Source organism: Notolabrus celidotus, chromosome 23, assembly GCF_009762535.1.
Source record: "Notolabrus celidotus isolate fNotCel1 chromosome 23, fNotCel1.pri, whole genome shotgun sequence".
Classification (NCBI taxonomy): domain Eukaryota; kingdom Metazoa; phylum Chordata; class Actinopteri; order Labriformes; family Labridae; genus Notolabrus; species Notolabrus celidotus.
In genome coordinates this window covers 1,036,630-1,063,563 of record NC_048294.1, presented here as the reverse complement: position 1 = coordinate 1,063,563, position 26,934 = coordinate 1,036,630, and the positions used below count along the sequence as shown (strand labels likewise).

General features: G+C 42.7%; 1 protein-coding gene across 1 annotated transcript in view; it reads right to left on the bottom strand.

Annotated features, from left to right (window-relative positions):
• Positions 1-1,340: 1,340 nt before the first annotated feature.
• The window catches only part of LOC117807697 (endophilin-A1-like), a 33,094-nt gene continuing 7,500 nt past the window's right edge, over positions 1,341-26,934 (bottom strand). Inside the window, exons 2-9 of the mRNA XM_034677070.1 lie at positions 11,765-11,833; positions 10,829-10,901; positions 10,586-10,729; positions 10,356-10,489; positions 10,062-10,220; positions 9,254-9,357; positions 9,023-9,153; positions 1,341-8,794 (exon numbers count right to left, since the gene is read on the bottom strand). Of these exons, the coding sequence (XP_034532961.1) occupies positions 8,598-8,794; positions 9,023-9,153; positions 9,254-9,357; positions 10,062-10,220; positions 10,356-10,489; positions 10,586-10,729; positions 10,829-10,901; positions 11,765-11,833 (1,011 nt within the window). The 3' untranslated portion in view covers positions 1,341-8,597. The remainder of the gene's footprint in view (positions 8,795-9,022; positions 9,154-9,253; positions 9,358-10,061; positions 10,221-10,355; positions 10,490-10,585; positions 10,730-10,828; positions 10,902-11,764; positions 11,834-26,934) is intronic.

Here is a 26,934-nt window from a genome sequence, read left to right as displayed (position 1 = left end):
ACTTCATTACCTTTAAACAAGCAGATCTGGATGCTTCAAACAGAACAATGTGGTTACAAATATCAATGACGTTGCTATTGTGTGTAATTCAACTGCAATCTGGTGGTTTGTGGACGTTTTAAAGCTCCTGTGTGGAGTTTTAAGCTAGCTATAAATCAATCTGAAATTAATATTGCTGCCTCTTTATGAGTTTCACAAACAAACAAGACCATTAGCGTGAAGATAAGCTATTATTATGTTGTTATTTTTAATGCCTGGAACTGCTGCAAGGGGGTAGGTGTAAAAAAAAAAATCTTTCAGCAAAAACAGACACTTTTAAATTTCATTTTCCACAGAAATATTCACTATCTAATAGCGATGGGCATTTCAAGCCAAAATACAATTCGATAATCATTGGCATCTATTCGACGATTATTCGAATAACCTTCATTTAAAATGAGAAAATATTCAAAGTGACTCTTCGATTTTGAATAAGTGAACAAATATTTGAATATTCGAAAATCAATGCCCATCCCTGCTATCTTACTGTTAAAATATTAAATATCTTTCATAAGAGAACTTCTCCTTGACATGTAAAGGACAAAATCAGCTGATAGGTGATACCACTTTGTCCACAGGGGTCGCCAAAATGAACACAAACCAAATGGTGATAAAATATGAAGCCCATGCGGAAGTGCTTTAAACTGCAGTTCATCGAGTGTCCACTAGAGGCTGGCTACAGAAACACCGGAAACCACATACACACCCATTCAAAGAAGACGATCTTTAAAGCAGAAATAAACATGTTTACAGCCTGGTTCAAAAAACTGTTTTTGTGTGAATAGCTATCTTCTCTATTGGCACACACTGTACAGAGTTAATTTTTTTTTATAGCTCTGTATTTTCAAAGATATTAAACTTACGATTTTTGCCCAAATAAGGACATGGCTTCAGGAGCAGATGGGTGACATCACGGATACTACGTCCATTTATTATACAGGATATGATATAAACTGAGCCTTTAAGGAGCCTACTAATTTACTACTACAACTTTAATCTAATGTTGCTGTTATCATTTGTATTTCAAAGTGATCAGCACAGGATTGGACCATTTTTAAATGTAAAAAAATACAGTTTCTTTTGTGTTCATTCAACAAATATATATTAACAAACAGTGGTGTCCTGATTTCTTGGTAATAAAACATCACCTTCCCTTGTGCAGCCCATCTTTATGTATATCATCCTGTGCAAAAACACCAAATCTATCAAGTTACAAGCCTTAATAGAAACTCTAATGTATCAATAATTCATAATGCGGGTTTTGCTCCATCTATCTATGAAGAACAGAGTTGAGAGTGTTGTTATAGTGTTAGTTCTTTATTGTCATTACATTGTAGTTCATCTTCACGACAAGCAGTTATACATACAGTGGTCATAGATAATATCATCGTCCAATACGAGGAGAGCAACAGTTAGAGTTAGTATCACAGCTAGGTTTTTACCATTGACCACAGCCCCCCCCCAATAAAACCCACCCCCCTATCCCTTCATCTCCCCCCGCCCTCCCCTCCTCCACATCATACATCAATGTTTTTGACAATCCTTAAAATACGCCACAGGTGCCGAAACCAATAAACAGGATGCGGGCATAAATAAATAAATAATTAAATAAATAACCAAATGAATACTTACATTACATAAATAAATAAAAAGCAACAAGGTGTGTATAAAACCACATACACACATGTAGCTCACCAGCAGACACCAGGGTCCATAGGCAAAGGGGGCTATTTCATACAGCCTAAAGGCATACAGTATATCATGTAACACACCGACAGGGTCAGACGAAGGCCACGTTCAAATGTCCAGGAAGTCAAAGTTTGTGTCTTCAAAGGAAGTCAGAAGTTATCTCATTGTTTTGGTTCAATTTAGGTGGGCGAGGGCTTAAAAAAATCATATTCCTAAAAGGTCAGAGGCACAGTACACTTTAAAAAAATGAAATAATTTTCAAAGAAGAAGTTAAAACCAAATTTGTATCTTTTATCTTTTAGGTTGTACAGATGAAACAAACCAAGAAGAACAAGAAGAGTTCAAATTGCAAGCAAGCTAGCTGTTGCCCTGTTCCAGTTACTATGCTACGCTATGCAATGCATTGCTACCTAAGGTCTTAACAGGTTTGTGTATTTCCCAAAAAGTGGACCTATTCCTTTCAACCACTATTCCTTTCAACCACCCTAACCAGTTATTTCCCCCTGTTTCCAGTCTTATGTTAAGCTAAGCTAAGCTAAGTTAAGCTAGGAAGCTGCTGGTCCTTGCCTATGTTTAACTGCTTAAACATGAGGTCGCTATCGATTTTATCATCTTCCTCTTGGCAACACAGCACATCAGATACTCTTCTTTCCAATGGTGCAATATCTTGTAACTTTTGGACAAGTCTATGTACTATGCTAAGCTAACCAGCCACTGGGCCTAGCTTAAAATGTATCATACAGACAAGAGCGTGTTGTTGATTTCTTGGCATTTTCACCCCCAAACTGTTATTACAGCCACAAACCATGGCTAACTGTTTCCACTCTTTATGCTAAGCTAATACAAGCCCAGATGTGAAAGTTGTTGCATTTATTTTGAAAGCAAAAAAAAAGGAAATAGGGGTTTTTCTTATGTCAGATGTGTGATGTTAAAGTCAGTTTGTCCTGAATGAACACCCGGAAATAATTAAAAGGCATTTCCTCATTTTGGTACTTAGACCATGAGCCCTTTAAATTCCCTAAAGAAGTTGTAAGATTAAACCACAAAATCAATGAGATCATTTCTGCTTCTTGAACTTTGTAGCTTCAGGAAACAGGCTGGAGAACTGAAGCTCCAGTCTGCTGGTCTGGTTTGGAGTTTGAAGAGCAACTTGTGAAATGAAACTTGGCCGAGGTCTGACCTTCATACAGGCGAAAAGGGGAAATGGGGAATAACACTGTACAAGTCCCTCATTGAGGTTAGAATACATGTCGCCATAGAGGGCAAATCAGCACGAAGAAAAGAAAAACAAGAACAGAGCAACGAAAAGAGTTCGGACGTTTAAGGTGCAAAATAAATATCATGGAGAAAAAGGTCTTAAAGCACTTTGTAGTTCATAAAGGAGTGCTATACAAATATAGCCTAACAGAGTCAAACGAAAACAATAACGACAACAAGTGACTGAAGAATAGAAAATGTAGAGTATCAGGCTCACTGCGGTGTTAGAAAAAGCCAGCAGGACAGATTTTTCTGAAGTTTTGTTTCGTTTTTTTTTAAACCACTACTATTCCAAACAGCAGACGTAAAGCGGTTCGGTAGCATGCAGCTCACAGACTTTCCACAGGCGGACCAAGAAACTCAGGATTCAGACTCAGAACAAGGACAGAGCGGATCGAAAGAAAACACAGAACACGGTTTCCAATCCCCGTCTTCTACAACAGCTACAGGAAAGATCGACGCAGGAGCGGCTAGTTAGTTTTCGTGTGTGTGCTTTGGTCAATGGAAGTGATGTCTCAGTTAGACAGCAATCTCTGCCTTCTATCAAACACACCGTTTTATGATCAACAGTTATTGCCTGTTCAGTGTTTATTCACTGTTGGAACATTATATTGTGTGACCTGGTTGAAAATGCTGTTGTCTTAAAGGTGACATATTCTGCTCTTTATCATCAACATATATTGGTCTAAGAGGTCCCCAAAACATGTCTTTAAGTTTATTTCTCATAAAAACTCTTTGAAATCAGATTCTGGTCTGCCTGTAAACCCCTCTTTTTCAGCCCTGCTCAGAACAGGCTGTTTTCTGTGTCTGTGCCTTTAAGTGTGAATGAGCTCTCTGACCACGCCCCCTCAAGAAGTGGGTGTGGCCTCGGCTGTCCAGCACGTTGATCTAATGTTTACATGTTGGCTGAATATACACGGCTGCTCACAGACCCGCGTTACTTCAACCCTCTGAATCTGATCCAGAATCTGATCCTGACGGAGAGGCGCCTGCAGCAGGACCTTTCTGAACCATTGGTCACAGATTTAGTGTTTCTTGTTGTTTTATTTGTCAGTATGTCGACGTGTGTCTTGGTACACAGCTACCAACATGTAGCTATGTGGCTATGCTAACTAGCGCTAGCACTTTTCCATGAAAAATCCAAATCATCCACTAGATCTTCAAATCTGCAGACGTGGGGAGTCAAACCGACCTTTGTGTTTATTAAGACAGCCTACAACTAGCATGCCTCCTTTGTAGACGTGCCAGGGACATATATTTCAGGTAGAGAACCATTCAAAAGTCGATTTTGCATGATATGATATGTCACCTTTAATGTCTATTTCTTTATCTCTCTGAAACACTGTTATAGTTCTCAAAACGTACTCTCATCATATATCACGTCGCTGTCTTATTATAACTACTGTCAACTAACTCAGCAAGAACCTGCACATTGTGACCCACGTCATGGCCCTGACTTATAGTATAAAAAGCACATGATGCATCTTGGACCGGATTAATTTTTCACTAATAGGCAAGTTAGTAAAACAGCAACACTTTGACAAATCGCTGCAGCGTTGGATTGAATTTGAGTAAAAGAAGTCAGAATACTTATCTAGTACAGAAAACTAAAGCATCTGCTCATTTAAAACCATTTGTAGGTATTCCACTACACACTGCACTCAAATACTGGAATGTGAAGCGAAAGGCTAGCTGGTTAGCCACGTCCGGCATGTTAGCATTAGCCATGCTAGGACAAATTCCTGCCACTGTTTGCTGACGTTACTATAAACAAACCCTCTGTGTTTAAGTTTAAGTTATATAATAAATTGTAGTTACATTTTTTTTAATGTTAGCCTGGTAGAGTTTCATTGAGGCGATTGACTTTCGGACAGAAGGATGTACAGCGGAGAGGGTATAAAGCAAGCACCCTACCGAAAAATCATTCCTATTCAAGTCCAGATTACGATGCTAAGTTCTTCGGTTAATGTTCCTTCAAATGACATCCCAACAATAACACTGTCAGAACATTTCCATCGCTGCTAGCCTCAACTCAAATGGAATTATTTATCTAAATGTAGGCTAACTGCTCTTGAAGCTAGCTAAAGCCAACACATGTTAAAAGTTGACTTAATCTGTTCCTCTATTAGCAAAGGCAAGACCTCAGAACTTTGTTTTTACCGATGTAGTGTTAATTGAATTAATGAAGAACCTCTGATAAATATTACAGACCTCTTTAAAGGGTCTATGTTGGAGAGGACTACCGAATACTGCCTCAAAGAATACTGCTGTGCACACATATTTAGGTAGGTAACACTTTGGTGGAGTAACATTTATAGCCGTTAAACAAGTCCCACTAAGACCCACTTGAGAATGTCAGTGATGCACCGACAAGGGAACATGTACGGCTAACTATTACCTCCAATACTGACCACTTAAAGGCTGATTTATACCCCTCGAATCGACGGCGTAGCCTACACCAGAGGTCTGGATAGCTCCCGTACCTACGCAGAGGCCTACGCACTTAGCTGATGTGCACCTCCTCTAAAATGTAACTACCTGTAGAGTCGACGTGGACCGCAAGCCCTGTGAACCCAACAAGACCTCTCTGGAACATGAGTCTCTCGAAGAACTAGTACAAGAATCCTGTGTTACTTCATCCGTGTTGAAAGTTCTAGAATATTCTGATTCAAATAAATATATGAGAACCAATGAGAAACATTCCATCTGAAATGTAACCAAGATTCTGGAATGTTTAAAAGTTTCCTCAACTTAACGAGGCATTCCAGAATGAACTTTTGTTTGTGGATCATTCTGTGGAGGAGTAGTCCGCCAGAGTTCCTTAACCCGTATCACCGTGTCCTAACAGCGCGCGGACATCCTGCGATACTGCATCACGTCACGTAGCAACACATCTGTCACGTCATGTAAACAAACCACACTGCTCTCAGCTGTGCGCAGGAGACCGGCTGGAGACACCCAAGATGGAAGAGTATTTTCTACCTTTCCATGTACGCACTTTAGAAACAGAAAAAAAAAACGGCCACTGGTGTTGACACAAGTCAAGGCACAACACTTGGCGATCTCCCTCCAGCCAGCTGTGACTCTAAGGTTTTTGTGGTGAGATGAGGAGGTATCGTACAGGTACTCCTCATCTGAACTTCATGAATGAACCGCTTCTTGTCCATGTCTTTGGAATGAAACTAGAAACAGAGCGCGTTGCGTTGCTCAGCGCTGCAGTCAGGAAACTCCAACAGGGAACAATGTCATCAGGTTAGATTCACCCCTGATGCTTGCGTCGCACACGGTTAGGACACGGCCTTACAGTTACAGCTGTTGAAATTTTGGGAGCCAGTGTCCTGAAGATAACTGAGCCATTTGGGCCGGTGGTAAATACTTCCAGCTTCAAGAGCAACTGTTGTAGACTATTTGTGCCAAGACTTACTCGTTTGTATGCTGGTCATTGTTTACAGTGCAACTAGAAATCTGGGTACCCATTGGACCAATTTATAGTATCTATTATTTATATGAAAATACTTGTATGTAGATATAAACACAAAGCTAACTCTTCGCTAGTTGATTTTTGATGGGTCCTTGACTGGATCCTGGGGTTGTGCCTCGGTTGCTCTACACATAAGTTGTTAACGTTCAGATATCATCAACGCAACATGAGCTTCAAATATACGGAACACTTTGGATACCTCTCGTAACTCTCCTACAGGTGTTTTATTTAAATACACAAAGGTGATTACAAACATTTAACTTGTAACTTGTAATACTGGGATGTAACAATTTTACTAAGACACTTGCTGGCATGATTCCAGAATGTTTGAAAGGTTCTAGAATGTTTGAAAGGTTCCTGAACGTTTGAAAGGTTCCAGATAGTTTGAAAGGTTCCAGATTGTTTGAAGGGTTCCAGAACGTTTGAAAGGTTCTAGAACGTTTGAAAGGTTCCAGAACGTTTGAAAGGTTCCAGAATGTTAGAAAGGTTCCAGAGTGTTTGAAAGGTTCCAGAACGTTTGAAAGGTTCCAGAATGTTTGAAAGGTTCCAGAGTGTTTGAAAGGTTCCAGAACGTTTGAAAGGTTCCAGAATGTTTAAAAGGTTCCAGAATGTTTGAAAGGTTCCAGAGTGTTTGAAAGGTTCCAGAATCTTTGAAAGGTTCCTGAATGACATAAAAGACAGTATATGTCTTGAAGGTTCCATGAATCGGTCTGTAGTCTAGAGTGTATTTGAGTTACGGAATGTTTAGCGGGGTTCTAGAAAACTTGGGAGATGTCGTGGTATATTTGGACCCAATGCAGGACGTTCTGTTGCCTGAAGGACGCACCAAGCAGCCTTTGTGAAACTAACTGAAGGAAGGAAACGTTGAAACGGCAACTTGAGAACGACTACAACTAAACACGCAGTCTTCATGCAAAAGCCACGATTAAGACGAATCAACAAGCATCTACTCCACACAATACACACGAAACACTGTGATCAGGTAACTTAGCAGAGTATGCAGAGAAAAAACAAGCATGTTTCCCTTGATGCACACCAACCTGTTAAAAAGCTCTGGTCAATACACCTGGCCTGTGCTGGTTGTGTTAATGTATCACTGCTGTCATGGGAACATCATCCCCAAACTGTTCTTTTAGATGGCTCTCCTGAAATGTTCAATGACGTAATGGACAAGTCTCCTGACCCGCACGACTTTAAAAACCTGCTTACTCTCCCATTGAACAATAAATGGGTTTCAAACAAGTATGCACTTCTTCATTCTGGAGAAATCTACTTATTGCAGTTACTGTTTTATTCCAAAGATGCATCTCTGAAACTTCACTGGTGTTTGATCACTCCAATGTTTGACTGGGCTGGTTCATGCTTACAGCCAGTAAGTGGAGAGTCTCTGCAGACTCAGAGAAAAAGAGTATGTTAAAAAAGTACTACTCAAACCAAAAACAGAAGGGTCTAATGACTCTCTGTAACTCTGGATTATGGGTTCGAGATCTGTATACATTATGGAGCCATGCTGAAAGGCAGTGCTAGCCGAAGTTAGAAAGTGCTGAGAAATCTAGGGCTGAAGAGGAGCGCAGGAAGGCAAGTCAAGGTAGAAAAGAGAAGTACTCTGAGAGAAAGACAGCAAGAAACATAAGAAGACGGTATCACAGAAAAAGCTGTCAGGCATTTTAACTGACGAGCAGGAATTTGTGCTGGCTTGATCATAGTAGAGTAAGAACAGGTCAAAACACACAGACACATACATGCACGTACATATACACCGTGCCTTATTCGTAAGTCTTCGAAAGCCACATGGGGATCCAGCGCCGGCTGGCTGAGTGGAGCACTACAGAGTGAGCACTGTGCTGTAAAAGATCATCATCTCTTCCTCTTCTCTTTCAATCCCTCTCCCTCTCTACTGAATCTGTCACACTTAAATCCTCCTCTCGGGGGAATCACTGCCCGACTGCTCCATCTTATCCAACCTGTCCGTCTCCATCACAGTTGGTTCAGTCCGTTTTGTGAAAGCGGAATCGCACAGAAGCACAGAAGAAGTAGAAGAAGGGCGTGGCTTGTTGTTTACGCAAATACAGGCTGATTTTTCGGGATGTCTTGATTTGTTGGGGGGGAAAGATCAGGTCAATGATGGTACCTAATGAGGCAGCGGCACCAAGATATCCACGTAGTTGATGGGGAAGAAGCCCGACTGGCCGTTGATCATGCCTTCGTACCAGTTGTCGTCAATCTGGTTGGTCAGGGTGATGACGTCGCCTTCTTTGAATCCCAGCTCGCCTTCGTTCTCTGGTTCAAAGTCGTAGAGTGCTCGGCAACAGGGCTGGTCCATGGGGGCTGTGGTGGGACAAAGAGACAAGAGGAGTCTTATTCATTGGCTGTATAAAACATGGATGAAGACGTCACATGTTGGTTTCTGAAGAGGGGTTATGAAGCCCAACGATGGTGGTCGCCATATTGGAAATGCTGCCCTAAATCATGCCTAATCATCCATAACTCTTAGCCATAATCAAAGCAGGCTGATAGGCACTCTTTCATTAACCCAGCTTCCCTTCCACCCTTTACCTGGTGATCTTCCCGGTGATTTGGCTGAATGTATCCCCCCGTTGTGGCTCTCGCTGACAGGCAGCAACTCCAGTGTCATTCTGGGTTTTGGAGCATACTCCTTCCTGGGTTTACTGGACACTTCTTTTATCCTAAACGAAGGACAAACACAGTTTAAAAAAGGCTTGTCAACCCAAATCAGTCCACATTCCTTGGTTTATTTTTACCAGAGGTAGGCAGATGGATCAATACCTGTCTTCCATCTTGCTGGAGAGCTGTTGAAGGATTTCTGCAGAGCGGCTGTGGTACTCCAACTGTGCTTGAACCAATGCTGCCAGCTGGCTCACCTGCTCTATCTGCAAGACACACATACACACAGTTTTTTTTTTCCTGCACACGCTCTGTTCTGTACCCCACTGGGCCTGGGTCTGGCTTGGCACAGCACGGCACAGTGTCACTGCCCTTTGTTTTTTCCACTGCGGTTTTGAATATACTGGGATCCCGCCGAGAGCTGTTTGTGCAGCTATGGCAACAGAGGAGCCATGTCAACATCAACAACAGACATGGTAAATATTTGATAATCAGACCTTTGGGGTGCAAACAAGGTCAGTGCAGCAAGGGAGATGAATGTCTGGCAGGGAGACGCCGAATCGACATAGCCTTGTGCGTTGGTTAAGCCCAAACTTAAGGGCTAAACTTAAAGATATGAAGCGACATGGAGCGTGTCCATGACCAAACTCAGTTACCAGTCCGTCCAAAGGAAGAGATGACAAAGCATACACATGCTCCTTAATACGGTTCCCCTTATACAGAACATTCATGGCACTGACAGGGTTAGCTTGACCTTGGTTAGCTTGTCAGTCATGGTTGTTTGGTGCTAAAGGGAAGCAAACAAGAAGGAGTTCCCTGTGGTGGCAACACTCAGATTGCAGCTCGTGATTGGGGTTGCTTTAAGATCTACAAGGATATTAGACTCGTTTTCAGCTGCAAGTAAGTGCAATGATTGTTTTCCAACCAACAGTCCAAACATAGTCAACAGTTTAGACGGGACTGTCCTTACATCACTCTCCAGCAGGTTAAACATGCTCTGCTCTGCGATCTCTTTGCTCTCGTCGAACTTCTCCAGCGCCTGTTTGATCTCATCGTCCTGGACTTTCCCTTGGCGCTTCTTCTTGTAGTCAAAGTCCAGACGGCGGCCCTCCATCTTCTTCAAATGGTGCTGCAGAGGAGGGGAAAAAAAAGAAGTGGGGAATGGTGTAGACCAAAGGGTTATGAGCTGTAGTTGAACCAGCAATCAGTGCATTGAAGACTGTGATCTTTTAAAAGTAAGCCAATAACAGGGTGTCATGCTCACCTGTATCTCTTTGAGGTCTTTGTCGTGGAGGTTCTGCAGCGGGTCGATGAAGTTCTGTTTGACCTCCATGTCCAGAGCGTCTTTGACCTCTCCGAGCTCCTTCATGGATTCACTGGCATCGATCAGCGCCAAACCTGGAAGGACAGGACGTGATAACTTATCCACCAGAACAAGTCTTTCTCCTAATGTTGAGCTACCTAAACCTCAAATAAGTGACCATTCACACTCACCAAAGCAGGACTCCTCCCCTAACTCCCGTCCAAACTTCAACATGGCATCCCCAAGGACGCTCTCTGCCTGGGGGTAACCAGGTCCCTTTTCCTGTCCGCGGATCTTTGACATGGTGTTGATCATACTCAGTTTGGCTCTGGATGCTGCAGGGGGGGGGGGGTCGAGGTAACATTAGATGTAGTTCATGAGGTGTAAGGTTTCATATACTGGCGGCTGCATGCAGTGTGAATGTGTGTTGGTACCTGGGTTAGGTTGTAGGTACTCTGTGGTTTTGGTCATGATGTCCAGCACCGCTCTGCTGGTGATGTCAACTTTCTACAGGAGGAAACACATCAAGACAATGACAGATACGGAACATTAACCAACTTAAAACTTAAGAAGAAAGAAAGAAACGTACTTTATTAATCCCCAGGGGGGAAATTCAGTTTTTTCACTCGTGTTATTTTTCTACACACAGTTTTTTGATATATATATATACAATCATGCACACACACATGCAGTGGACATGCACTTTGGGAGAAATGTCAGAGGGAGGATGCTGCCATCAACCGAGCAGTTCGGTACCTTGCTCAAGGGCACCTCAGCAGTGCCCAGGCAAGTGAACTAGCACCTCTCCAGCCACCAGTCCACTTGCCAAACTTCTTCCATACTGGGACTCGAACCAGCGCCCCTTCGGTTCCCAAGCCAAGTCCCTATGGACTGAGCTACTGCCGAGGAAACCTCATGGGGATTGAACCCGGGACCTCATACATGCAAAGTATATAGGTGCGTCACTGCCTAGGTATCAGATGTGTGTCTTGACCCGGAAGGGCAGATGGTTTTTGACTGTTGTCACGCTGTGACGCTGAGTCGGCAGGCGGCATGGAGAACCGTGTCTGATTTGTTTGTTTGTGCAGTGAATGAGAAACTTGTGGATGCTGTTTAACACTTTGTACGGTGATGCAAATAAATGGATTGTATTGTGCTGCAAACCAGAGTTTACGCCTAAGAATTGTTATTTAAACAACTACAGTAAACGGTATTGTATTGACAAACATATAACAGTACAACGCGTCAGCCAAGTCATTCCTGGGATTTAACAAAACACATCGGATGCTTTAGTACATGACTAAGCTTCTATAGCTTCAGTCTGGATTACTTCAGCAGAACGACCCCCCCAAAAAAGCTGAAAGATTTACCTTTTCCATTTCTTTGAAGTCATCGTCTAGTTTGGTTCCTTCCGCCCCTCCGACCTTCTCACTGACTTTCTGTAGCAGGAAACACAAAGAGAGAAACAAAGAGAGTTAGAGTGTACTGCCCTTAACGGCGCTAACACCTCAAACCTAAATTACACGAAGACACGACTGCTCTCAACGCCCCAATGTAGAGAAAACTGATTTCTGCTATTTGACAAGGTGGAAAAGGAAGTAGAGAGGGCAGGTGAAGAGAAGTTATAATATCAGCTGTGTAGATCCTGCAGTACATGACAGATGGCACTGAAAACAGAGGCTGTTTGGTCTAAACTTTAAACCTTTGATTCCTCAGTATTCATGTTCAAGTCTGTAAAAGCATATTACAGGGAGTCAGTGACACCCTGCAGGCTTCTGAAGGAACCAAAGAGCTGCTTGAATCCTCAGACAGCCTCCTCAGGGAGCGACACTCAAGTGTGATCGAGTTTTTAAAGCGATCCTTTAAACGGTTCTCGGGTCTTTGTGTTCACACCGATCGAACTTTTCCCTTTGTTGTTGTTAATGAATTATTTCACTTGTAATGAAAATTAAGGCGCCTGATTTCTGCTGATTTTGCATTGTGCTCCTTTTTATTCTGCATACATAATAAATAAGACTGCTGCAGTGCTACAGAGGGAGAATGGGGGATTCTGTGCATCCGATGGAAGCTGTGTTGGAGGCCTCAGTTGCTGATATAATGTTATATTCTCATCATGTATCAATTTAAATCACAGTTTCATGAGGAAATCTTTCTTTTGAACATAAAGTGCTTCAAACAAAGACTTCACAGAGGGTCTGTAGCAGATTCAAAGTGTTAAACCAAAGGAGTCACTCCATGAAGATGTGGTCTGAGGCCAGATAACAACAACAACCCACGTATGTTTTCTTAACCGCCTGCTTTGTTCCCTTATTTTTAAAAGGTCAGTTTGTAGATGAGACAGTAATTACTCCTTTTAAACCTCAGAGCGAACATCCTCTGCATCATGAGAAATAAATGGTGAGTGATCGTCTTTGTCTCTGTGACCGCAGGACATGCTGCAGAGTGACACCTCGCGCTTTCTAATCAGTCAGGTTGCAGGGAGGCGGAGAGACGAGCGGAGCGGGGTTCACCACAATCGTGACTCACATCAGAAACCCACTCATTACAGGGCTACACACACACACACACACACACACACACACACACTTATATATACATATAACCGCAGAGTCACAGCATGTTCCCGTACAGAATATACAGCTGGGTGACTCAGAACAGGAAAGAGAGCTGCAGAGTGAGACGTAAATACTGAGCTGAATAAATAAAATAACTTAATGGAATAATATTAAAAATATAAACAGTAATTAAAAGTAATAAAAGTAATAACTGTCATTTATGAAGAGTTGTATTGTTGGTAACAGTGATGCAAGGATCCAACTTTGTGCCACTGATATCTGCAGAGATGTATTGATATACTGATTTGTGATTGGTCAACACTTTCAGACAGATCTTGCTTCATTATGTCGACTCACAGAAAAACAACATTCTTTTTTTTCAGGATTTCTGCCCCGTTTTTTTTTTTCTTACAGAATTAAATGCTTCAAGTCAAATTCTCTTTTTCTAAGAATTCTGAAATCAAAATTTCACTTTTTTTCCAACATTTTTCGACAAGTCAAATTTCAGATTTTTTCTTAAAATCCTGGGATCAAAGTCAGAATAATTTTTTTACTAGTCATATTCAGATTCTTGTCAAAATTCATTCATAATGAATCTCTTTATTTATTTGAATTCTGATAAAGTCTGAATTTTCAATCTTCTCTCAAGAAGTCTTAATTCATTCTGGCCTAAAAATGAAAATGTTATTTTTCTTAGAATTCCTAAATCAAAGACAGAATTTTACTTTTTTTCAGTACTGATATTTTTTGTACAGAATTTTGAGACAAATGTAAAAAAATTTGATTTTCAGAAACAAAAAAAGAAAATTGTTTTTTTTCAAGTTCAGCGGTTTTCTCAGAATCCTATAATAAAAGTAACTCACACTTTTGCACAGAATTATAAGACAAAAGTCAAAAATTCAGAATTTGTCTTAAAATCCCAGGATCAAAGTCAGGATGAAGATTTTTGTTTTGTTTTTTTAAATTCAGCAATTTTTTATCAGTCAGAATTCTTAAATTAAAGTAATATCTTTATTTATTTGAATTATCAGTCAGAATTCTTAATGTCTTTTTCCCCCCTTAAATTCTGATCTGCACCTCAGAATTCAATTATTTCTTCTTCGTGAATCTGAATTCCTTTTTTCAGAATTCTGTGAAAAAATCAGAATTTATGTTTCCTTGGAATTGAAAAAATAGCACAAACAGTTAATGTTATTTTGAAGAAACTTTACCCATCAATTATAAACTGAAAACTGATATGCCCTTGTATTTTTTGATTCATTGTCCATCTTATTTATATTATATTAAATCCAGACCTAATTACCTGCACTTTAAGACACTGTCATTCAATTCAATAATATAAAATGATTAATTAATTATTGTCATAGCAGCTGTTTCCTTCAGCATTTCTATACAGAATGTAACCATATTTGGTATTTTTTTTTTTCTTACATTTGTACATTTGCAAGAAATGTTAAATAAAAAAGTAAAAAATAAAAATTCCTTGGAATGTCTAAATCAAAGTCACAATTATTATTATTTTTTCCTCAAAGTTATGATAAAGTTAGAATTCCATTTTGTCTTATTTTAAAATCTTTGCAGGATTTTTGGCATTTTTTGAATTAGAATTCTAATAAAGTCAGAATTACTAAAACAAAAAAACGTCTGACCCCAAAGAAAATTAAATCTGTTGTCCAGGTCGTCTCCGGCTGTAAAACCGGATCAATCTGAACATTAATAAATCCTTCAGGAGGTCCGAGGCTCTTAAAGGGTCTCTTTAAATTAACGCCCTTCTGTTTTCACGCCCCTCGCTCTTCACCACGCCTCACGTCTTCATGTTCACACTGAGACCTGACAGAAACGCCGTGATGTCACACTCATCACAGGGACACGGCGGGGCAGAAACAGGAGACGGTTACTGTACAGAGAGACGGGGCGTTATGTAACAGAGTGCCGGTACACCTCTCTGCTCCCAGACTGAGTGTTCCTTACAGACACGCTCCTGTGTGTGTGTGTGTGTGTGTGTGTGTGTGTGTGTGGTTCCTGGAAACACGAGAAGGGGCCCAGCCGGATCCTTGTCTCCATGGCAACTGCATCCTCCTCATCTGTCCGTCCTTCTCGCTCACGCTGCGCTTTTGTTTTGTTGTTATATTTTACATTACACCTTTTTTTCCACTCTCCACTCTCTCCCATCTGTCTCTCTCTCTCTTTATTTTACTTCAACAGAACAGCTTCAATCAAAGCACGTCCTCTCTCTCTCACACACACACACACACACACACACACACACACACATTTATATATATAGTGTAGGAGCTCAGGTGTGTACGCTGTTACATAAACACATGCTTGTTAACCTTCATGTTTGCATGGTTTGTCAGTTTGATGAAGACGTGTGAGGAAGTACAGCTTCATCGTTTCACCATGAAGTTAAGCTAGCCTAGCTAACAACCAGAGCTACATTTGTTGACTAACGAGGGACTTCCACCAGATCCATGTCCAGTCCATCTCCATGTCCGATCCGCTGTAGTCCAGCTCCGTGCTCAGCTTTCAGAACGCCGCACGGAGCAGGACTCCAGCTGTCCGGAGGTCCTGCTCCGTGCGGCGTTCTGAAAGCTGAGCACGGAGCAGGACCGCCAGACAGCTGGAGTCATGTGACCGAGGTTTACCCGCGGTAATCACTGAATCAAGGATCCTCCTCCTCCTCCTCTCCTCATCCATGTTGTCTTTCTGGTCCTCTGAAAACCTCTGACCTGTTGACTCCAGGCCTGGCTCCGCTCATCATGACTTTGGTTTGTTGTTGTAGTTAAGTGAAATACGATCTGGTGATAACACAGAGTGTTTTATTCTGAAAATTAACCGGATGTTTTCATTTTGTTTTGGTGAAACCTGACTTCCTGTCCCGCTCCATCTGCTCTGTTGAGATTGATGCGTCGTGCTCCGGCATCCGGCACAAATAGAAGTCTTGTGTATCTGATCCGGAGGACTCCGACCTGCCGGATCAGAGATGCAGCCGGAACGCAACGGAGCGGATCCAGTGGAAGTTAACACATTGACTAGAATAGAAACCTATCAGATCTGGTGCTGTGATGGATCGAAGGCGGATCTGATGGAATTTGTCCGTAAAGGTTAGCCGGATTAGCTCTTAGTGGCTTCTGATTGAAGATAAGTTATGGATGTCAAGATAAATATTTCTGCATCAGTTTGAAACTGAAGAAAACTTGAAATCGTGATCATTTCAGGGCAGGTTCTGCAGGACACAAACACTCAAGTTCTGGAGCTGATTAGCCGAACACATCAGAGATAGTGAGGTTCGAGTCACTGAATCAAAAGATGATTTCAACATAAGGTTTCACAGCATTAATTTCTAACTCTTGTGGAAGTAATCCCAGAAACAAACTAAAGGAGGCCCATGGGTGCTGGCAGGGTACGTCACTTCACACCACCCTACCCGCCTCAACACACATAAAGTAGCACCAACCACCTCTTAGAGCACTGAAGCATTAAGAAACCCATCTGTTCTCCATCTCTCTCTCTCTCTCCTCCTCCTCCTCCTCCACAGTTGCCTGTTACCACTTTCTTTCTTTTGTTTCTACGACTCCCACACTGTCAGCCATCTTTCCTCCGACCTCCTCCATCTCTGCATCTCAATCCTCCAACTCTCTGAGACTCAGGCCCTGCTGAGTCACTCTCAGTACAATAAGCTAAACCACACTGCTCCTGTCCTGACACAAGGCTGACAGCGAGAGGAGGCAAAAGGTCAGAGGTCGCGGTGTCCTGACAGTAAGACGGAGGAGATATCCCTCCTCTCGGGTCGACATTAATCTGGTGTGGAGGAGAATTAGCCGATCGGGGTGAAATAAGAGCCGGGGAGGAGAGAGCTTGGCAGCCGGAGTGGGTTCATCTATCAGTCTGAAAGGCTGCCAAAACACTCAGACGCCATCTTGGACCGGCGCTGGATTAAAGGCGGGATTGATGGTCGGCTCAGACTATTCATCTGAAAATATGTCTGAAGCTCAAACTGTTTGATAATAGAGTTCTGCTGCAGGAAATGTCCTCAGAGGTAGAGTTTAGTTGCAATAAACCCTCAATCAAAGGTTCACAATGCTCATTTGAAACTTACACATCTGTATCAGGGTACCTTTTGGGACCAGCTTTGAGATCCCTTAAGCTTCTTTATTAAAAGTACACTCAACTCTTACCATCAGTTTTGAAACACCCTCAAACTCCCAAGTGAAGGTTCCACTTATCATTGATAACAACAAACCCTGAAGTGACTGAATCAAAGAACCAGCTGTTACATTTCAGATCAAATTAAGGAGCCGTATCAGGGCTTCAGTCTTAAGGTACCCTTTAGCATTAAATTTAACATACATAGGAACCCTTAAGCCTCCAAATCAAGGTACCTCATATCATTGACTTCAAGTTACCCATCAGTGTCAATATTAAAGTTCTCTTTAGCTTCAATTATAGGTCAAATTTAGCTTCCATATCAAGGTACACCTAGCATCAATAATAACAATTCAAACATTTATAATAATAATAATAATCATAATAATAAATGCTATTATTATGATTATTATCACATATTATTGTTATTGTTACTGTTATTATTATTTATGTTGTTATTTTTACTGTTAATAAAAATACAAATTAATATAATAGTATCAATAATAATGATAATAATACATAATGATAATAACAATATTACACTAACAATCTTAAATGATAATGATAATAATAAGCAATATTGATACTAATAACAAAATAATAATAGTAAAAATAATAATGATACTAATAATACATTATAATAATAATATTAGCAGTCACAATATTAAATGAAAATGATGATAATAATAATATAATTTTTTATTGCTTCAAAGTCTCCTCAGTAAATGCTGCTTAATATGACACACCACCTTTAGGGTACCCCTTTCTGCTGTTTTGAGGTACCCTGAAGCGGTTTGTTTGAGGACAACCTTGAGCAATATTCTCTTCAACGTCTGTCAGGGTATCTTTAAATATTTACTTTAAGTGTTTTACTTTTTCTTCCTGGTAGATAATGTTAAACAGTCTGTTGGGTGAGGCTGACTCAACTCTACGCCGATGAAATGATAATCTGAGCGTTTATCTTCTATAACTGCTGTTTTTATCGGTCCCCACATTTTCAGTGGGCTGTAGTTTTAACAGCTTTCACACTTCATTATGGTACACAAAGCTGAACATATGGTGGTGTTTTATTTTGAAAACAGAAAGCAGGTTGTTTTTGTTGCAGTAAAAAGTGGACTCTCCTGACTGAGTTATTACACAGCAGGAGGGAGGTGAGGAGGTGAGGAAGTGAGGGGGTGAGGAGGTGAGGAGGTGAGGGGGTGAGGAGGTGAGGGGGTGAGGAGGTGAGGAGGTGAGGAGGTGAGGGGGTGAGGAGGTGAGGAGGTGAGGAGGTGAGGGGGTGAGGAGGTGAGGAGGTGAGGGGGTGAGGAGGTGAGGGGGTGAGGGGCTGAGGAGATGAGGAGGTGAGGGGGTGAGGAGGTGAGGAGGTGAGGGGGTGAGGAGGTGAGGGGGTGAGGAGGTGAGGAGGTGAGGAGGTGAGGGGGTGAGGAGGTGAGGAGGTGAGGGGGTGAGGAGGTGAGGGGGTGAGGAGGTGAGGAGGTGAGGAGGTGAGGGGGTGAGGAGGTGAGGAGGTGAGGGGGTGAGGCTGTTCTTGTTTTCTGTGTGAGGCTGATTTCACTAAAGAAGATGTTCAGATTCTCCAATAAACCCTCCCTGCCTCTCAGACTGAGATGGTTTGGTAACAGAGGGTGTCAGATTTTTGTTTTGGATCTTGCAGGTTTCTCCACACGGTCCATTTAGCAGCAGGGACGGTTATATCATCAGATGCAGAGCGCTGGTGAACACTCAGGGAAATTATGCAAGCTTCCACTGACACTGAAGCACGACTAGAAACTCAAACAGCTACTTCTCTCTGCTCTTAAATACAGCCGGGAGTTACGTTTAATTACCTGACGGAGAGAAAGAACGACAGATTAAGTCCTGCTGTAACTCAGAGAGAGAGAGGAAGACACGAGACAGAGGGAAGAGAGACAGTTTGTTTCTGTTTGATGGCAGGAACAGAAGAGCAGCATGAATCAGGAGTCAAGTACGTCTACGGAGACAGAGACTCAAAAAGAGAAGGAGATGGAAAATGTAGACGATGAGAGGAGAGGAAGACAGCAGAATGAAGATGGGGGAAGTAAGGATAGACAAAAGATAAGGATACAGATTATTAAAGAAAGAAAGTAGAGAATATAAAGTAAGGAGACAAAAGAGAAAGACGAAGACAGCAGAAGTGAATGACAATGAAAAAGAAGACCATAAAAAGTTATGAAGGAAAAGACGATAAAGATGAAGAAGATGACGTAGACTATGAAGGAAAGAAGACAACGAAGAAGAAGATGGACGACTCGTAAGAGGATGAAGACTGTGAGGAGAAAGGACGATGAATGACAAAGAAGATAACAGCAATGAGGAAGACAACAAATAAAACGACAATGATGAAGAAGACAACGAACAAGTTAATGACAGAAAAAACAACAACATGGATGAAGCAAAAGATGAGGAAGAGGATAAAGAAGATAGAGTGAGTGATGGAGAACAAGAGGACAGCGATGAGGATGACGAGGACAACGGCAAAGAAAATTAAAGCTGCAAGCGGCGATGAACGGGCCCTTGCACAACTGCAAAAAACGCCTATGTGAGCCACCACCACATGTAAACCACCACCTGATATTTGCCACCACATGATGTAAAAGCAAGATCTGAGAGTATACTGCCTGTGTCCCTTGGGTGGTGCAAATGTTCCAAGTTTTTGGCAGATTGCCAAAAAAACCTCCAAACTTGACAGTCTGCCACGCCCACAATTTTAGTCTGAACAGAATACCTTTAATGACTTTGAATTGCAAATGTGTCTGCTATAGAATGAGCCTTGTTTGGACTGAATTAGAGAAAACCCCTAGGAGGAGTTCTCAAAAGTATGCACCCTTATTTGGGTGCCATTATTTATATTCAAAGCTAGGTGGCGCTCTTCCTGTTGAGCTACGTATATGGGTGTAAGAGGCTTTTTTGTGTCCTGATGCCATGAATATGCGTATTAATTTCCATGCATGTAGCTCAAAATAAACTCTATGGGGGAGGGGTTTTTGAAAATTCTAGGTGGCGTTACTGAGCACATTTTTGAGATTTTTTTTGCAAGACCCAAATAATCTCAAATTTTTCACCAGGCCTGATGAGTGTGCAAAATTTTGCGCGCTTCCATGCATGCTGAAGGCTCTTTAAAAATGGGATCTCCTAGAATAATAAAAGGAACTCCTCAGGTTTCAAGAGGGCCTTCGCCACCACTGCGGGTCAGTGCTCAGGCCCTAATAAGAATCAGAAGGGTTTCAATAGGGCCTTAATCAGTAGGGTTTCAATAGGGCCTTCGCCACCACTGCGGGTCAGTGCTCGGTCCCTAATAAGAATCAGTAGGGTTTCAATAGGGCCTTAATCAGTAGGGTTTCAATAGGGCCTTCGCCACCACTGCGTGTCACTGCTCAGACCCTAAAAATGAGGATGGCAACAAATAAAACGATGATGATGAAGAAGATTGTGACATCAAAGAAGTTAATGAAAGAAAAACAACAACAGGGATGAAATAGAGGAAGACGATGAAGAGGGCAATGATGAAGGAGATGTGAATGATGGAGAAGAGTGTCCATGCTGGTTTCTTCACTAAAGATGTGCGTCAGCTAAATGTGTCCACTTGCTGGTGTCTAATCCATGCACTGATGTCACACGGGGCTGGAACTTGTTCCCTGTTCTTCAAAGTGAGTTTGTTTGGGTAACAATTACGGTTTTGATGTTTAACTCCCTTACATAGCTTGGCAAACTATTGTACTCTGCAGTACTTCCAAACAGTAAAGGGGTCTATTGGCGACATGTCGGGAAACAAAAAGAGTCATAAAATCTTAACGACAAAAGTGTCTCGTTTCCAGAAACGTCCACATGTTCGTTCTGAAAGACAGCGAGTCTGTGGAGTCGTAGCTGACAACATCTGATTAAAACCTCTTTAGGGTTTGATCTAAATCTCCGCTGCCTCTGAGCGGATCAAACAAACATGACTGATCTGAAGGAAACTCGGAGCCAGACGGGACCGGAGAAATCGGATCTGGAGTTTCTGAGAGAATAGACGGAGAGGAGGAAGAAAGAAGAAGAAGACGGGGAGGTGAGGGGCCTGGGACTGAAGTGAGTACCAGAAGTTAGAAAAACAGGAGGTGGAAAGAAAAGAAGGGGAAAAAAACAGTAGAAGAAGAAAACAGAGGCAGAGGATGTGTATAGTTCCCTGCAGTCATGTGTTGCATTTTAATTCCTGCAGGTTTCAGAGCTCTGCAGATGCATTGTAATTCTCTGGAGGCCATGGTGAGAATCTGACCAGCTGCAGTGCAGCAGCTCAACAGCAACACCTCAGCAACACTCGTGCATTATTAACAACAACAACTACAGCAGAGGAAGAAGAAGAAGAGGAGGGGAGGCAAGACTATCCCTGTCAAAGGACTGTCGGTCACCTTTCCCTTAATGGCCGTCACTACATTTATATGTTAACTTCCTGTGCAGACCAGATCGAACAAGCATTACAAGTAATCATGAAAAGAGCTCTTACACTTGTGGTCCAGTTTTCTGCTCCACTGGAACTTAAAGGATCTGTTTTGAGGAACCCTTTGGCTTCTGTTTCAAGGCACTGACCATCTTTCTAAGAACTTGTCGGCGTCTTTGCTGAGGAACCTTTAACCTGATATTTAAAAACAGCCTTGAGCCTCTTTTAAGAGAACCTTCAGTGTCCTTTCTCATGGAAGATTGAACACCTGCTTTCAACAACCAGTTGACGGTCTGTTTGAAGCCAAAGAATACCTGTTTCAATATATACTCTGGCCTCTATTGTGAGGTACCCTTACAGGCCTGTACAATTAATCCTCTTATTCAAGGTACCTCAAGAGGCTGTTTTGAGTACCTTTCATATCACTTTGATGTACCTGTAGTTCCCTGTAGACAAGCAAGCACAAAACCTAGAGGGACCGGAAAAGACGGTCTGACCAGCATAGAAATCACACTGCCTAAAGGGGGAGCATCACAAAGAATTGTGGACAAGCAAGTAGTGCTCATGACCGCATTGGCCAATACGGTGTAGTCAAGGCTGAAGAAGAAAGTCATTCTCAGGTACATTTCACCGTTCTCAGGTACCCCTCTAAATCTGTTAAACATCTGCTTTTGGTTCCCTTACTCGTCTGTTTCAAGGTACACTTAAAGCCCTGTTTGCATTTACTCTAAGGTCTGTGTTAAGTCACACTTTAGCCCCTTGCTGGTGTGTTTAGGTACCCTTCATGGTATATCTAAAGGTACACTTTGATCCCTGTTTCTGTGCTTTTCAAAGCTTGCAGTAAGTATCCCTTAGCATTGGTTTCAATGTACCTTTAGGTTGTTTTAAAGAGCTCTTTAAGGTCCGTCAAAGATACCCCTCAGCGTCTGTTAGTCTCTTATGTCACTTGTATTTGGAACATGCTCGAAGGCCTTCACAGTTTAGTGTCCGAGTCCTTCTGATGGACATAGTGAAGTCACATTTCTCCACAGCCACAGGCCGGTGAGCAGATTGAGTGGTGTTTTCATTTGTTTTAAGCCCTTGAGATGCTCCTCTGGGAGTTACCATTAATGCAAAAATCAATTCCTGGTCAATACCTTGTCCATACCGGATGAGGAACTACTCCTGTTTATGTGTTCAACCACTCCGGATCGATGCCGAGAGTGGAAAAGAGACAAAAACAGGAGACAAGAGGAAAAACAAGAGCCCTGTTCTACCGTCCTGTACCAGCCTGAAGTGGCTTTTAGTCACATCAAGTGTGCGTGAGATGGTACGATGTAAAGTTATGTAACAAGGGGCACTACCACTGTAACACACATTCACACACATCCAGAAACTGGGTTACTAGAGAGACAGAGAGATGAAGAGATGGAGAGATGGAGAAAGGAGGATCAGGTGCAGAAAAACCTGGAAGTGAGAGTCGTACTGGACGAGCTTCTCTGTTGATTTGTATTCATATCATATCACAGAGGATGCTCCAGACCCTGCTCTGTTCATCAGCACAGAGTCACGACTCCCGACACGACTCTCAGCCTGTGTGTGTGTGTGTGTGTGTGTGTGTGTGTGTGTGTGTGTGTGTGTGTGTGTGTGTGTGTGTGTGTGTGTGTGTGTGTGTGTGTGTGTGTGTGTGTGTGTGTGTGTGTGTGTGTGTTCCTGTCAAGCTGATGAAGACAACCGATCTGAGCTGAAGCGTTTCATCAGAGATAAGAAGCTGTGTACTCGTACGGTTGTTTTTAAAATGTTAACTCTTTATTTTTTCCATTTTTACTACGTGTGAAAATGTCAATTCTGAAACCTCGCCAAGCGATATTCACCACCGGTTATAAAAGACCAATCCGCCCTCCGCCGCTCTCCGCTCTGACTCAACCACATTATGAGTCTCCTTCTGAACATGAGAGCGGTCTTCCCTGCAGGGGGCTCCGGCTCCGGCTCCGGCTCAGGATTGATGAGGCAATATAAAAAAAAAACTCCCGGCTAAGACGCACACACTGATACAGAAGGAGGAGGTGATGTGGGAAGTTCAGAGGAGAAACAGAGACGGAGAGAGAGAGAGAGAGAAGAGTGTAGGAGGGATGAAGATTGATGGTGAAACATTAGAATGCAGCATTGTGTTCACTAAAACAGTAGAAGAAGAAAAACACGGCAGATAGAGGAAAATAACTGCACACCTCTTATTTCCCTACCAATCTGTGCTTTTATTTTGAAAGGCTGGCACTTAGCGCCAATATTCCCTTCAGTACGTGCAAATCCTCTCAACACATTCTCCTTTACTTGTTTTGACAGACTCTGATTCCACCTGTAGATTCTGTTTCTCATACCTAATGTCTGAGAAGTCACCGAGGGGTGAATTGGAACTAGTTCAGACTCCGGGTGGACCGAAGCAGCTCGTTTCCTTGTTGTTAACACAGCACAAGTTGTCTCTGTGCTCTTCCTATATAAGGTATATTTTTGGCCCTTTTTTGCTCTTTATTTATAGGACAGCTGAAGAGAGACAGGAAATGTGGGGAGTAGAGAGCGGGGGGAAGACATGCAATGAGATGGTCCACTGGCCGGGAATTGAATCGACGACCCCTGCGACAAGGACTGTAGCCTCTGTATGTGGGGCGCTTAGACCGCTAGGCCACCAGCGCCCCCTGAAAGTGCATTTAATGAAGTGTATTGAGTTGATAGTTAACGCAGAGTCGACTCAGTGTTTGGCTAACGACTCTGCTTTGAGCTGCTAGGTTTTGAGTTTTCTTCAGAGTCGCTGTCGCTAGCATCAGCTGTGTTTACATGCAGCTAAGCCCCGCCTACCTCTCACCCTGTCACATGATTGGCTGTTCAATGCCGTCTTCTTCTGTCTAATGTTGGATGGCAACTAGAGTTTAAGGCACATTAGCGCCCCCTTTCCAGTGGCTGGGTTTTTTTTTTAAAATATATTTTGGGCCTTTTTGCCTTTATTTATAGGACAGCCAGGAAATTTATAGGAGAGACAGGAAATGTGGGGAGAGCGGGGGAAGACATGCAGGATATGGTCGACCGGCTGGGACCCCTGCGACGAGGACTGTAGCCTCTGTATGTGGGGCGCTTAGACCGCTAGGCCACCAGCGCCCCTTATTATTGAATTTGTATCGAATATTTGTCATATTTATGCTGAGAAAAATTATATCACGATAATTATCTTTTTCGAATTATCACCTAGCACTAGTTTGAACCCTTCCCCTCTCGGTCTTAAAAATATGAAGCCCGGGCGCTGGTGGCCTAGCAGTTTAAGCGCCCCACGTACAGAGGCTACAGTCCTCGTAGCAGGGGTCGCCGGTTCGATTCCCGGCTGGTCTACCATTTCCTGCATGTCTTCCCCCACTCTCTACTCCCCACATTTCCTGTCTCTCTCCAGCTGTTGTTTCAAATAAAGGCAAAAAAAAAAAAAAAAAATATGAAGCCTATGCGGAAGTTCTAAAAACTGCAATCCCTCAAGTGTCCACTAGAGGCTGGCTGGCAGAAACATAGGAAACCACATACACACCCATTCAAAGAAGACGATCTTTACAGCAGAAATAAACATGTTTACAGCCTGGTTCAAAAAACAGTTTATGTCTGAAGAGCTCATTTCTCAAATCGGAGTGAATTTTTTTATTGCACACTATTCTTGAATATATATTTTTGTCCAAATAAGGGCGTGCCGGACTTGATTGACTGTGCACACTGTAGCTGTTAGCGAAAAGGCTAAAGGCCTGCCTCTTTACCTCACACTAGCTCTGACCAAGTTAGGTTGAGTTCAGCATTTCCAATATGGCTCACGCCAACGATCGGCTTCAAAACAGCGCTTTGAACAGACGGGTGACGACATGGAGACTACGTCCATTATTATCCAGGATCTGGAGTAAACACAGTCCACATAGAGGGGTCGGTTCAGTCGGTTCATCTTCAGATACAAACACAGGACTCGGCGTGTTTACCATCCTGCTGTGTTTTAACATTCCTCTCAGTGTCATGATATCGCTCTCAGCCCGGCTGTGTCTCCGCCTCCTCATAACTACAGTCACTCATTGATTTATCAGAGCGTGATTCACCAACACTAAAAGCCTCTGACAGTCAGGAGGGTCAGGGGTCAGAGGTCAGAGGGAGAGGAATCTGGTGAATCCACCTGAGAGCAGGAGGACAGAGGAGGGGACACACTACTGCTGCTCCCGACACGTGCTGCGCCCTCAAGGCTGATCAATTATTGAGCGAGCCAACCAGAGCAGCGTGCGTATGTGTGTGTGTGTGTGTGTGTGTGTGTGTGTGTTTGCATCACGCCTGCTCTCTCTTCACACGTGTGTGGTATCCATAGCAACACCATCTCCCTTTAACAGAAAGGGGTGTGTGATCAGGAAACAACAGAGAACAAGAACAAGAGACGAGATCTGTTGCTCCCTCTGAATTAAATCCTCGTCTGCCTGTGGAAGAATTTCAGATTTTACAGAAGAACTTGAACGCCTCTTTTTATTTCATCGTTTTCTTTACAGTTTGTTCTCTTCTCTCTCCTCCACATCTTGTCCTCTTTCTGGCTCTTTGATTCTCTTTCTAGGGCTGAACAATTAGGAAAAATAACCTAAAGTAAAACTCACACTCATCCCTCCCCCCCCCTCTCTCTCTCTCTCTCTCTCTCTCTCTCTCTCTGTCTCGTCAATGGCAACAGGTAGCGCCTGAAACACTGCAGCCTGCTCCATTCAATAAGTCGTGATGCCCGTCATCATCGGATGCCCGTCAGCTTTTCTCATCTGCGCTGATTCCCCCGTGTCGTTCTGAATTCTGAAACATTTCTTCCCTGTTCTGTGGCGTTTGGCGTACCTGTCACAACCGTCACACGTGTGGCCTTGTGGAGTTTTATTAAGGCAGAATTTGCACAATACTCGTGAGTGACGGCTGGCCTCAGTCATCAAGGTACACTCACTTTAAAGTGACACAGCCTGCATACGACTTTATCTCCAACATACTGACAAACCACGCCGTGCTACCAGATGACATCATCACCTGTGCTCCTTTACATCCAGGTAGTAGAGCTGCAGATCGTCCTGGCAGTAGACATTAACCGGAGATATACAACAAATGACCAACATTTGAATCCTTTAATAATAAAAATCTGAATATTAAGTTTAACCGACAAGCAGATCTGGTGCTAGCTAGCGAGGTTGACGACAGTTAATCATTTAAGTTCCTGAATGTGCACAAATTTAAACAAAGTATCGGCATTTAAAGCTGGGGTTGGTAGTCTCTGAAAACTAGCATGAATTTGAATGTAGCATGTCTTCAGGACTCCGTCCAACCCCTCCTCCCTCGGAGCTCCTCCAAAACAACGCCCCCGCTCACATGTACGAGCGCCGCTGATTCACGACCATAT